This window comes from Dreissena polymorpha, chromosome 1 (genome assembly GCF_020536995.1).
Source record: "Dreissena polymorpha isolate Duluth1 chromosome 1, UMN_Dpol_1.0, whole genome shotgun sequence".
Lineage (NCBI taxonomy): Eukaryota > Metazoa > Mollusca > Bivalvia > Myida > Dreissenidae > Dreissena > Dreissena polymorpha.
The window spans coordinates 13934242-13949343 of NC_068355.1; the positions used below are offsets into that span (position 1 = coordinate 13934242).

Consider the following 15102-nt stretch of genomic DNA (forward strand, 5'->3'; position numbering starts at 1 on the left):
GCTTTTATGATATTTTTTTATTAAATGAAGTCTCTTCTTAGCAAAAACCCAATTTAGGTGGCAAAAGTCGTCCCTGATTAGCCTGTGCGCACAGTCAACTGCACAGGCTTATCTGGGACAACACTTTACGCACATGAATTCAGACCAGTTTTCTCAGAACGCTCCTCAAATTATGTGTTTAAAATACTTCAATCAACACTGTAATGAAACCTTTCATAATTCATTATGATAAGTTCTAAAATGACGATGAAATTTTACCATGGTAAGAAGTTATTTTTTGCTGTGCTTGATTGTATTAAAGCAGGACTTCAATTATATTTATCTGAAATCTGCTCGCTTAATCTAAATTGTATCTAATCTAGCAATCACTTGCTTTGCCATGTTTAACAAAAGCTTGAGATTATAACAGATTGTCGTCAATTATAAAACAATAAACCATCGGAGACAGGTGATGCTCCCCAAAGTTTTTTTTTGTCACAATATTGCACTTTATATTCAGATAAAAGGAAACGTCTTGAGGGCACAGTAGTTGGGGGGACAATAATTTTTTATAGAAAATTTCAAAGGGCCATAACTCTGTAAAAAATCATCCGACCAGAACCCGCTGATAATATGCACATCTCCTCTTGGTAGTGAAGCTTCCCATAAAGTTTCATTGAATTCCGGTCATTAATTGCTGAGAAATAGCCCGGACCAAAATTGTGCACGGACGGACACATGGACGGACAGACGAAGGGGCGACTATATGCTCCCTCCCAAATTTTTTTTGGGAAAGCATAAAAAAGTGAACATAAATACTGAAGAAGCATCCTTCAACACTTAAACATTTAAATTTCCTGCTTAGAAACTAAGTGTTTTTCATGATCCTGTATGACACTGCAAACATGTAAATATAACAAGACTATTGCCAAGCAATATATGTCCCCTACTGGCTCCACAATTGTCAGAAATTCCACCATTGTAAGATTATTTTTTAAATATTTGTTGCCATAACAACCAGAATTTATGATGCAGGAACAAAATGATATAACATGCATAATGTCCATATTGACATCTATTCATGTTTCAAGTTTCATGAAAAAATATGAAGAACTTTAAAAATTATCGCAGGATCCAGAAAACCACAATTTTCAGCAGTATTTCTAGTCTATTTGTTGCCAGAGCAACCAGAATTTTTGACGTAATACCAAAATGAAATGTCATGCATAATGTCCATATTGCCATTTATCCATATTTCAAGTTTCATGAAAAAATATGAAGAACTTTTAAAGTTATTGCAGGATCCAGAAAACAACCATTTTCAGCAGTATTTCTAGTCTATTTGTTGCCATAGCAACCAGAATTTTTGACGTAGTTACAAAATCAAATGACGTGCACGATCTCCATATTTCCATCTATTCATGTTTCAAGTTTCATGAAAAAATATGAAGAACTTTTAAAGTTATCGCACAGAACTTTGTTTTTAATTGGTATTTCCCCGAAATCATCCTGTATGATTAAGCAGTCCATAATCTACATCACTACCACAACCTAAGATAGCAATAAACCGGTACAACACAATAAACTTTCCAGAAGTATTGATTACCTTATAATTATCCCAAATAACAAATATTAAGCATAATTTATCACATATGATTAAATCTAATGGAAAGCGATGATCTCCATTGGGCCCCTTTATAATTTCTTTGTATGGAGTAATCCTTCCTAGAACATAGCCCAGTTTTTAAGCTTGCTTTTAGAAAAGCAATGCTTTCCTATTATATTAGGTAACATAAAACTTTTAAATACTTTATTTTGTTTATGTTTAAATTGTATATGTATTTTTAAAAAGCAGAATACATCAGGGCTTTCCACAGGCCATTTAAAGATTCCTCGCCGGGGCGCTTGAATTTCCAAATCATAGTCCCCGGGGCGCTTGAAATTTTCCGATCAGTGTATTTTTCAGTAAAAGAAACTGGAGATTGTAAACAAAATCAAGGTTTCCCTATCAGTGTATCAATATTCCCTGTTGTAAAAGAGCACTCGGTACCTACTTTCACAAGTAATCGCCATAAACACCACATGGGGTAATGGATAATCCACTGATAAGAGAATAGCATGACGCGCGTATAGATTATTCTAGCCACATTACACGGTCATTTAAATGCTGACAAGGATGTATCTGGTAACTTTCCTGTCGTCAAACTGTGATGTTCGTTGTCCAATCGGTTACGCGAATGCTTATGAGGTCGGGGTTAACAATCAACCATTATTTTTGATTGACGTCAGGCACAAAGTAAGAGTTTATCACAGCTTGATTAGCAAGAAGTTGTACCATTCACATAATATAAAACCGGTAACTTGTACAGTACAGTACATTAAAGACCGTTTTGGGCATCATCATCACACCTTTTTACTGTAAACAAGTGTTACCTATGACTCATAAATAATACGAGAAATTAATTGCAAGTGGTACACAATAAATTACTTATAGTGATTAAGTTGTGCAAATAACTCCCGGTTACAATTATGCGATAACAATTTAATTCCAGTACATGTATATTTCATCATGTCCATTTATAGAACTCATTAACCTCGTTTTTCTGACATTTATTTGACACGTAATGCGCTTTAACAAATTTTCGTTGAAATAATTACGCACACTTGTATATGTTTCGTCCGATAATTGATACTTAAAAGACTGATGATGGCAACCGGTCGTAATCCTCGTGGACAACGTGAATTTACTGCATAATTCTGTCAAAACATTTATTCCACTCGTAAAGTGTTTAACAAATTATCGTTGAAATAATTACACACACTTGTACATGTTTCGTCCAATAATCGATAGTTAGAAGACTGATGATGGCAACCGGCCGTGATCCTCGTGGACAACGTGAATTTCATGCATAATTCTGTCAAAACATTTATTCCACTCGTAAAGTGTTTAACAAATTATCGTTGAATTCATAACACAACTGTTAATATTTGTTGAAATCTCAAATGGGAATAATTAAATTTGTAATCCGAAACCCATTCCCGTAAGTCGATGTAACGCGTTTTTAATCCGAAACACACTTCCGAATGAAAATATACTTGCTTAAAATTAGCTGTGCAAATTTATTTTATGTCGAATCTTTTTCTCAAAAGTCATTTGCATAAAAAGCGTGCGTGTATTGAGCGTTTTAACAAGCACACAACACGTCAGGGGATTGACGCATGTTCAAAGGCAATATTTCATCAAATCTATAAATAGTCACTTAAAATTTATTTGATACTATCGAAAAATGGCAAGGTTTGTGTTAAAGAAAAAATTGAGAGCTTTTATCGTAAATATTAACCAGAAAGTGATTTATAAAAAGGGAATAAACGGGATTACCGGGTAATACATGTAAATAGAAACTTGAAAAGTAGTAAGTATACAGTAATAGAGTCGGGTTGAAATGGATGTATTGGGGAATTGTTCGAGTTGGGATTTTACTATATGTGCAGGAAAGTTTTAAAACAATTAAACACAAGGGCTGTTTGTAAAACATGCATGCCCCCATATGGGCTCTCCGTTATAATGACAGCCATTGTGTGAATATGTTTTTTGTCACTGTGACCTTGACCTTTGACCTAGTGACCTGAAAATCAATAGGGGTCATCTGCCAGTCATGATCAATGTACCTATGAAGTTTCATGATCCTAGGCATAAGCGTTCTTGAGTTATCATCCGGAAACCATTTTACTATTTCGGGTCACCATGACCTTGTACCTAGTGACCTCAAAATCGATAGGGGTCATCTGCGCGTCATGATCAATCTACCTATCAAGTTTCATGATCCTAGGCCTAAGCATTCTTGAGTTATCATCCGGAAACCATTTTACTATTTCGGGTCACTGTGACCTTGACCTTTGACCTAGTGACCTCAAAATCAATAGGGGTCATCTGCGAGTCATGATCAATGTACCTATAAAGTTTCATGATCCTAGGCCCAAGCGTTCTTGAGTTATCATCCGGAAACCACCTGGTGGACGGACCGACATGTGCAAAGCAATATACCCCCTCTTCTTCGAAGGGGGGCATAATAATATAAAAAATTATATAATTTTAAATGACTGGGGTATTTTCTTGAAGAGTCATAGCGCACCAAATGACGTCTTTTGTCGCTGTTTTTCTTTGAGTTATAACGCATCACAGAACGTGAATTGACACGTTAAATTAAAACAAGAGGACCTGAAAGGCCCAAAGTCGCTCACCTGAGACAAGATATTATTGGGACAAATCTTATGACCAAGTTTCACGAAGATTTGAAAAAAAATGTGGCCTCTAGAGTGTTAACAAGGTTTTACTATAGCCATATAAGGAGAAATACCCTGCCCCCTGGCAGCCATGTTTTTCAACCAACCGGCATCATTTTTTAACTAATCCAAGATATTATCGGGATGAATCTTCTGACCAAGTTTCATGAAGATCTGACAGTAATTGTGGCCTATAGAGTGTTAACAAGATTTTACTATAGCCATATAAGGAAAAATGCCCTGCCCCTTGGAAGCCATTTTTTTCAAGCAAACATGATTATTTTCGAACTCATCGAAGATATCATTGAGACCAATCTTCTGACCAAATTTCATGAAGAGTGGACAATAAATGTGGCCTCTAGAGTGTTAACAAGGTTTTACTATAGCCATATATAGCCATATAAGGAAAAATGCCCCGCCCCTGGTGGCCATGTTTTTAAAGCAACCAAAACCATTTTCGAACTCATCCAAGATATCATTGGGACAAATCTGACCAAGTTTAATGATGATCGGAAAATAAATGTGACCTCTAGAGTGTTAACATGGTTTTACTATAGCCATATAAGGAAAATAGCCCCGCACCTGTGGTGGCCATGTTTTTCAACCAACCGGCATCATTTTTTAACTCGCCCAAGATATAATTGGGATGAATCTTCTGACTGAGTTTCATGAAGATCAAACCATAAATGTGGCCTCTAGAGTGTTAACAAGATTTAACTAAAGCCATATATAGCCATATAAGGAAAAATGCTGTGCCCCTTTGCAGCCATATTTTTTAAGCAAACATAACCATTTTCGAACTCATCCAAGATTTCATTGAAACCAATATTCTGACCAAATTTCATGAAGATCTGGAAAAAAATGTGGCCTCTAGAGTGTTAACAAGGTTTTACTATAGCCATATAAGGAAAAATGCCCCGCCCCCTGGCAGCCATGTTTTTTCAACCAACCGGCATCCTTTTCGAACTCGTCCAAGATATTATTGGGATGAATCTCCTGACCAAGTTTCATGAAGATCAGACAATAAATGTGGCCTCTAGAGTGTTAATAAGATTTTACTATAGCCATATAAGGAAAAATGCCCCTCCCCTTGGCAGCCATGTTTTTCAAGCAAACGTAACCATTTTCGAACTCATCCAAGATATCATTGGACCCAATCTTCTGACCAAATTTCATGAAGATTGGACAATAAATGTGGCCTCTAGAGAGTGAACAAGGCAAATGTTGACGTCACACAACGGACAACGGACAAAAGGCGATCACAAAAGCTCACCATGAGCACGTTGTGCTCAGGTGAGCTAAAAATAATCAACGTAAGGAGGGGACACCCCTCCCGAACCACCACTATCAGCCCCGGGGCGCCTGACAATAATCCTGCGGAAAGCACTGTACATGTATACTGCATACAATGAGCTTACATTTTAATAACATTCGTTCTCAAAATCCAAAAATCTAGTTTAGATTTTCCAGATTGGTAGCAAGAACACAATATTGTTTTATTTACGGCCTAACTTTTAAAGTAAAGGTTGGCATATACATTATACCTTTTGTTGGTGTTTTCTTGAACATGGACTTCAGGGTGTGTGCTCGCTTGTTGATGTGTTGGGTCTTCTTTTCCGCAAATTTAGAGAACAAACTGGCCTTATCAGCATCTTCAGCCTGCCTATATGCAATATCATAAATCGATACTAAGGAAATAAATTTGATAAAAAAACACAAATCCTTTTACTTGGAGAAAAAGAAAAACATGCTTAACAACTAGGTTATAAATATGTACCTTTACATATTTTTGACATCAGCTTTCTCAAATCTGCTTTATCAATCATTCCATTTTTACAAGAAGTGAGCTTGGTATAATAAATCATCAAAAGCGTTTAAGGCATACAAGGAAACGAAAATATGTGAAGCCAATCAAACCAAAATCCTTACTTTTTCATCATTTTCTTGGAGTCCTGTTCCTGTTGAGCTACTTTTGCCCTCTGACATTCCTCCCTGTAGCATAGAGAACAGTAGCCCTGCCACAGCTGGTTGCCATAGAACCCACAGCCATTCTTACATAGCAACTCAGATGCCTCAATATGTAGCTTTGTTGGCTTCTTGGCCGCCATACTTGCTGGTAGGAGTTACAGCAGGTTTTGTTGAATAAGCTGAAAAATCATCAACATACTGAAAGTAATGGAAATGTATGAAAATTGAACTTTAAATTTCTCTATGTTAAATCAAATTCAATAATGTTACAGCATGTCCTCTTACCCACTATTCTTGCAAGTCAGCTATTCTCACAGTACATGTAATTAAAGGGGCCTTTTCACGTTTAGGTAAATTGACCAAATAAAAAAAAGTTTCAGATTCGCAAATTTTTGTTTTAGTCATGATATTTGTGAGGAGACAGTAATACTGAACATTTACTATGCACTAAACTAACCATTATATGCATATTTTGACGATTTAAAAACCTGAAAATTATAAAGCGTTTCAAAGCAAGAGGATTGCTTATATAAAGTATAAAATACATCCTTCATTGTATAAGCAGGGATGGCCGAATGGTCTAAGTGATTAACTTTAACTCCAGGGGTCAGTGGTTCGAGCCCTGATGCGGGTTACTTTTTTTTCTTTACCCTATTCAATCACTTACCCAGTGCACATATATAAACATCTTGTTTTGATGTGAATGATTGTTCTTTTAATAATGCAAGAATACCAGGTTTCATGCTATTTTACATAAAATATAACCACTCAACCTGGTATATTAATCAAAGCGCTGAAGGCACTGCAGTTGTTCACTGTTGTCGTCCTTGATTAGCGTGTGCGCATTGCACAGGCTAATCTTATTTGACGTGCATTAAGCCCCGTTTTCCCTAAAAGCAGCCAATTATGTAAAGATTTCAATGATAAACACTAGACTGGCCAATGTCGTCTTACAAACTGGTATATAAACTCACTGGTAAAGGGTATATACACTCACTGCTAGAGCAGAATCATTTATCGCTAACGCGACCAACTTAAAATCAAAGTAAAGAGTGCTAGTGTTTTGTTATTGCAAATACACTGCATAATTTAATAATTGTAATAAGTGTCATGTATGCCTTTTAGATTTTAAGGTCCTTTTTGTAGACAGCTGCATGGGCAAGTGATGGATGTTTCGTGCCACTGATATTTGTGTAGGGAGGGATTGGATGCTCGTCAAACTGATAATACAGGTGGATAGGTATGAATAATACCAATTAGGTGTGAATAATAACAGAAAATTTTCCCACATTTGAAAGTCACCTCAGTGCATGGTAAAACCAACATTTGTTTTATTTCAATATTATTTATTCAGGTTAATTGTATTTTTTATATGCATTTCAAGCGATTTCAAGATTTATTTTTATATTAAATACATAAACAAAATGTATTTCAGATTTAGATTGTACATGTTTCATATAATAAATTAACAATATCGAGAGTAATCACATAAATATATTAAAACATTTTTAATAAATTGAAAATATTTACAATACAAGGAACAGAAAGAAACGTCACAAGATATATTTCATTTTAAGATTTATTTAACATTTTAAAATTATACACTATCAAAAATGGAAGGTAAATTCATAAATATATTAATAAATTGTTTCTAACAGATATTTGGCGTGTGCAAATAATAACACACCTTACAGTAAAAGCTATTTTAAAAGGTTACACTCAACAATGTAACATTGTTTGTCCAGCCCTGTCACAAACACAAGTTCACAAATGTATAAAAAAAAAAATACAACAAACTAAACACAAAGCAGATATATGACACATTTCAAAATTATTCTTCTTCGTGGATCGGGTCATGTGTTTTGTCCTGTCCCAGGCCTTCATAAGCTGCGTCGTCCTCATCTTGTCCTCTATTTTGAAGAATCTCACGTGAACTTCATTGAATTTTCTCCGGCGCACTCAAGTCAGGGCGTGCTCCTACACTAGGCTGATGGTCAGGTCCGCCGTATATGCCTCACAGGCGCACATGGGTGGCGAGCATGTTAAACCCAAGGTCGGGACGCCCTGCTCGAGTGTTAATTCTGAGATGCCACCCAGGAAGAGAAACATGTGAACTGTGATTGACATTGATATATAAATAGTAATTATATTTTAATTATAGAATTATTACTATCAATTAAAAACAAGAGATTGCCAAGCGATATTGTCCCCTGACAGTGAAACTCCACCATTGTCAGTATTTTTTTTTATTTGTTCCCATAGCAACCAGAATTCTTGACGTAGGAACAAAATGCAATGACATGCATAATCTCCATATTGCCATCTATCCATGTTTAAAGTTTCATGAAAAAATATGAAGAACTTTTAAAGTTATCGCAGGATCCAGAAAAGTGTGACAGACAGAATGACAGACAGAGCGCAAACCATAGGTCCCCTCCAGTTTCACCGGTAGGGGACAATAATGTTATTCTGTTTAAAACAAATATAAAAAAGATATTTATACCTTCAACGTCAGTGTTTGTTCTAACAATCTGGCAATAGACACTCCAATTTTCCAGTAACCACATCAATCATCTGACCCACTTTCGTTCCATGTAGAGCACCACTTTCAGAAGGGGACCTCCGACCAATTGATAATTTATTGTTATTAGCTAGTAACAACATTCGGTACATCATGCAACATATTTTTTTAAAGTACTATGATGTTTTGGTGAATATATATCTTCTACCATACCCTGCAAACCTCTGCTGTTGGGGACTAACACCAGATTCGAAATGCAAACTTTGTGTGCGTCCTGGCACTCTAGAACATGACCATTCTTGCTGCCCTACAGCTCTGTCACGAGGAAGATACATATGGCGTCACAACAACGCCCTCAGAGAGGTGGCTGACTGGCTTGAAATTTAAACAAGTAAAAATCCACAGAGGCAGACACAGAAAACATCAATCCTCAATGATGCAACCGGATGGAGCATGAAGATTGACTTTAACAAGAAGCTGGTCCTCCTAAGTATCGTTAAACCTCAGGCCTGACATAGTGCTGTGGTCAGAGGCGGGAAAACAACTAATCGTGATCCAGTTAAACCTACTTTGGTAAACTAGATGCGAGGGGCCTATGAGAGAAAAAAGGCCAAGTTCATAGAGCTGCTAATAGCGTGCAACCAAAGAGGCTGGCGTACTTGGTTTATCCCCATAGAAGAAGGCCCTTGAGGGTTTTGCGCACAATCAGGGGTGTCAATTGGCCCAAAGTTGAAATCCGGAAAATTAAGCCGTAGGATAAAGGGAAGAGAGGGCCCAACCCCCCGAGCCCTAGCTTATTGTTCTTTTTTTTATAGTCTTTCTAGGTGCAATTTCTGGTGAGTACAATGCGAAATATTATAAACCAAACCATCCGTAACACCGCAGGTGTATTTGTCATTCTAAACAAATGATATTAAGAACTTCGAAATGTAATTAACAAACCAGCGTATCCGAAAACGACTGTCCGAAAACATGTCGCGATACATCATTTGCAAATGAAATTAAATATGCATATCGTTTGACTGCAGAAAATGAAAAGCAGTAACCAGTAACCTAGCAAATACGCAGTCAATATATAATTTGATTAACATATTGTTTTAAAATATGATATTGCAGTGCTTTACTTTGCCAGTGCCTGCTCATGTCAGTGCCAGCCGCTTACCAATCAGAAATCAATAAATAAAATCGGTACCAAGCGCAAATGTCCGGAATGCCGACGATGCTATAACAATATTCGTTCTGAAATGATCCCGCACTAAAAGAATTTTGTCCCTACCCCCACCGCCTTAAACAAACTCATCTGATTTACATTCACCTCAAAATCAACCCTGGACGGCTCAAATCCGGATTTCCGGAATAATCCGGAAATTTTCACCCCTGACAATCCATGTACCAACTGATGTCAGGTTGTCAGGTGGCCGACTATCCAGAAACTTACCCAAGCTGCAGAGCGGTCGTCAAGCTGGTATTGGCTGAGATGATGATGCAGCTTGAAAAAGAAAAGCTACTGACATTCACACCGTAGCTACAATGGCCCAACCCGCCCGATATGTCCATGGTTCAGGGACGAAATATTGATAACGGAGGGACTCCATGCTAATGATTATTGTTGATCTGAAATCAACACCGACCATAGTGGAGTCTACAGGAGATTCATGGGTGGGTGTGTAATTGTATTCAACTAACATTTTATTATTTCTTTTTGAATAGTATTATTGTTCATTCATCCTTAAAAAAATATTTTTAAATGTAATACATAAACATGATGCATACAATAACAAGGGACAAAATTGTCACAAACAAGGTTTTCAACTCAAATTGTGACCTTGACCATGGAGATATTGACTTAATTCTTTCGCGCGACACACTGTCTTATGATGGTGAACAAACGCGCCAAATGATTATAAAATCTCATTATTATCCCCACGCTTTTTGAAAAAAAGGTGGGGATATTGTGGTTATCTCCGCCGTCCGTCCGTCCGTCTGTCTGTCCGTCCTGGCCACTATCTCCTCCTACACTAAAAGCACTAGAACCTTGAAACTTACACACATGGTAGCTATGAGCATATGTGCGACCCTGCACTATTTGGAATTTTGATCTGACCCCTGGGTCAAAAGTTATAGCGGTTGGGGTGGGGCCGCGTCAGAAATTATCACTCATTTTTTTAGGTTATTTTACATTTACTTCTTTATTTCTACACCGATTTACTTCAAATTGATACTGGACCTCTCTTATGACAATACGGTCAATCTCAACCATGCATGGCCCCATTCCCAACCCTTGGGCGCCCCGCCCACATAGGCCACACCCACCAAAAATTTCCATTTACTATAATTTTTTCATTTCTACACGGATTCACTTCAAATTGATACTGAACTTTTGTTATGACATTAGGGTCAATCTCAACTATGCATGGCCCCAATCCCAACCCTGGGGCGCCCGCCCACATAGGCCACACCCACCAAAAAATTCCATTTACTATAAAAAATTTTTAGGTTATTTTACATTAACTTCTTCATTTCTACACTGATTCACTTCAAATTGATACTGAACCTCTCTTATGACAAAACGGTCAAACTCAACTATGCATGGCCCCGTTGCCAACCCTGGGGCGCCACGCCCACATAGACCACACCCGCCCAAAATTGCCTTTTACTATAATTTCTTCATTAATACACTGATTCACTTCAAATTGATACTGAACCTCTCTTATGACAATACGGTCAATCTCAACTATGCATGGCCCCATTACCAACCCTGGGGCACCCCGCCCACATAGGCCACACCCTCCCAAAATTGCCTTTTACTATAACTTCTTTATTTTTACACCCATTCACTTCTAATTGATACTGAACTTCTCTTATGACAATACAGTCAATCTCAACTATGCATGGCCCCATGATCAACCCTGGGGCGCCCTTGGGTCAAACATGCGGCGTGGGGATACGCGTCGGCCTCTGCCGCGCCATTTCTAGTGATTGATAAAGTTATGGCCTGGACAAGCTCATTTATGGCCATTTTTGACCTTTGAACTAAAAGTGTGACCTTGACCTTGGAGATATTGACTTATTCTTTTGCGCGACACACTGTCCAATGATGGTGAACAAATGTGCCAAATGATTTTAAAATCTCACAATCAACGACATAGTTATGGCCCGGACAAGCTTGTTCCGTCGCCAGGCGACATGCTCCAATCTAATAACCAGGTTTTTCCTTCGGAAAACCTGGTTAGATATAACAACACTTCATGTTTTATATTAATTGAACATTATGAACTATGCACACACATTTTACGATAACAATAAATCCTTTTTATAATATATAATTATAATTGTTAACACTGTTGTAGTTTACTTCATTTATATAAATCCGGTTATGATTTACACCTATACAGTATTATTCACACCTATACGCATATTTATTGTCTGTGGGTCGAAAAATATACCTATTTTAACACAAATAACAGATTCACGAACTAGTGGTGGCATTAAATGTCCATAAACAGTATGAGCTGTGAGGACAGAGAAAGTGTCACAGCACTCCTGCCTTATTATCTTCACTGAAATATTTTCAAAGTGGGTCTATGCTGTGTGTTTTTGGGTGGGTGGGTGGCACCAAAGTACCCAGAGGAAACTCCTCTTAGCCCACATATACTGTGTAACTGGTAGCGTACATTGAACCTGGGTTGCTTAGAGCCAGAGACTGAGAGTTAGGCCAAGATGCTAGGTTAAAACATTTGTAGGTACTATAGCTAAAGAAACTTCAGCGTACAGTTTATATAGTATTGACAGACCTGTACGCTGAAGCTAACCCCGTATCGAAAGTCAACCAGAGTCGTAACATATTTATGTCACGCTATAAATCAAAGAAAGCTCATTTTCTTGGATACATTTCTACATATATTGGTGAATGAATATAAATTACTGCATCGAGGAATATTTTAAGGTTCAAATGTTTCAAATGCATCTTACAATAGACGAAAATAACTCTCATCAGTCTGAAATTCACAATTTTGACGCCATTGTCGCTTTGTCACGTGACGAGTTTTCATTTGGATACTTTCGGATCGACCTTGACATTTTATGCTGAAATTGTAAACATTACTTTCGTTTTCTGAAATCTATTATTTGTGATTAACAACTTACGTCTGGTGGATTATTAAGAATGATTTCATTGTGAATCAGGTAGTTTTATATAATATTTACTTTGACTTTGTATTGACACTACAATTTGTTTACAAAATAAGCCAGAATAATTAAAATACCGGGAAATGTCATTCTGAATTTGAAAACACTTGAGCACATGGTTTGTTACTAAAAATAGAAATAACGTCATATGACCGTGAAATCTCGGGAGATTCGCATTTCAAGAAAGTCAGTCACATCGCTGTTTTTCTCGATATGTAAGAGCAGAATAGATACATTTTAAATGTTTAAGATAGTATTTTGTGAAAGAATATATCTGTTAAATGTGAAAAATGTCAATCTACAGTACACTCCACGCGTTTTCCCCAAAAAACGCGCTCCCTCCGCGGGTTTTTTCTGCTAGCGAGTGTTCACGCGGCGTTGGAAGAGCGAGGTGAACTCGATAAAACGCTCGGCGTTACGCCGCGTTCGCTAATTCCCGCGGCGTGTATTACTTTAGGCTAGTCGGTAAATGCAGACACTTTCCGTTCTTATCAGTGATCGCCGCGCAACGCCGCGTTAGCAGTGTGCTACTGGGCATGCCAAAAAATAAAAACATTGTTATAATAAATTGTTTAAATACTGTAGTACATGTATAAAAAAGATAATTGTATAGAAAATTAATACGTATAAAAATTATGTTTTTTAATTCACAGGTACGTCTACAATATGAATTAGTCTAATATAATACATTTGACAAATTAATATTTAAATCATAACACATGTGACACAAGGATAAATGTTCCGTAAAATTTCCAAATGAGAATAATAATTCGTAATCCGAAACACACTACGATTTTTAATTGTTAACACGACGTTTACAAATGCTTCCAATATACAGGCATGTATATTTCCCGCCAAAAAGCGCGCGAAAATTATGCTGCAATGTACAAGGTCAAGGTACAATGTATACTCCTGCAAAGCGTGCGTGTATTGATTTTTGTATACAAACTTTGTAGCGCAGAGAACATTGAATTTTGTTGATTTCGGTTAAAAGTTTCTTTGGTATTTATTAACGAAATTATATCGCGAATAAGTTGATATTTCCTCTATAATAATTTTAAATCGAACACGCCGAATCTTTATCGTTACTGTATTTTAGTAGAGTATTTATTTTAACACTACAGTAATTGTATAGTAAACTGACTAAAGAAGACATCTGGGCGGAACTGGATTTGAAGTGTTTGACGTTATGAAAACACGCAAAGCTTGTTTACTGACCTATTGTGTAGACTGCTGTCTGCGGTGTTTTGACAAAAGGGATTAACATGTGTGAATGTCACTCTGCCGATTTGGTCCATACTTACTGGTAAACATTGTTTAGAATGTCGACGCAACAAAAATACAACTGTGAATATTAAATGCAATTATCAACTCAATAGTTACCACCTTTTAGCAATCAATGGAATAACCTACAAACAAAGAGAAAATCAATGCATTAGCGAGCAGAGAATTGACTTTGTTCCGACAATTAAAACCATTCCTTATGCATTCGTTGAACGTGTTTACTTGAGTAAGTTATGCCTTTAGACAGGAAGAGGCTTTTCTTTGATTACGTCAAACTGTCAATTCACACAGATTTGCGAGATTTTTAGGGTCCTTGGTCATTTGTATACATGTTCAGTATAGAAAATCACCTGCTAACATGAAAACTTTGGATTAAATTATCAAAATAAAAACAATGTTTCAAACTGTGTTTATATTAATTGGTAAGTATTAGTTAAAAGACGACGTTTTGTGTGTTGTAAATCAACGAGTTTTCTATAAAACAACAACTACTTCTACAACCACGTCGGGATCGATCTATCTTGGTTTTTTTTTTATTGTAAATATTATACTACATGTACATGTATGTACTTGTAATAAATGTAATTTTATTTGAAAGTCAGGAAGTCAAACAAAATTAAATTGATCGTTATCTCGTAAAACGCGGAGTTTCCCCCGCGTTGCCAACGCCGAGGGCTGCCGCGTCGGCTTATCAGTTTTGCCGATCGTTAACCGCCGCGTTCAAAATCATGCAAACGCCGCGTATAGCGGGATTTTCTTAATCTCCCTCCAGGTCGAAACCCGCAGAGTATGGAGGGAATTTGGGGAAAACGCGTGGAGTGTACTGTATCCAATCAAGTGGTTGATTTGGGCCAACAACTGCATTTTAAAGCTGTTTT

At 37.0% G+C, this 15102-nt stretch overlaps 1 protein-coding gene across 3 annotated transcripts in view; it reads right to left on the reverse strand.

Annotated features, from left to right (window-relative positions):
• LOC127871521 (rab5 GDP/GTP exchange factor-like) overlaps positions 1-15102 on the reverse strand; it is a 39914-nt gene that overhangs the window by 21398 nt on the left and 3414 nt on the right. For all 3 annotated transcript variants that reach the window (XM_052414558.1, XM_052414550.1, XM_052414541.1), the window contains exons 2-3: positions 6193-6410; positions 5808-5926 (exon numbers count right to left, since the gene is read on the reverse strand). In XM_052414558.1, the coding sequence (XP_052270518.1) occupies positions 5808-5926; positions 6193-6371 (298 nt within the window). In that variant the 5' untranslated portion in view covers positions 6372-6410. The remainder of the gene's footprint in view (positions 1-5807; positions 5927-6192; positions 6411-15102) is intronic.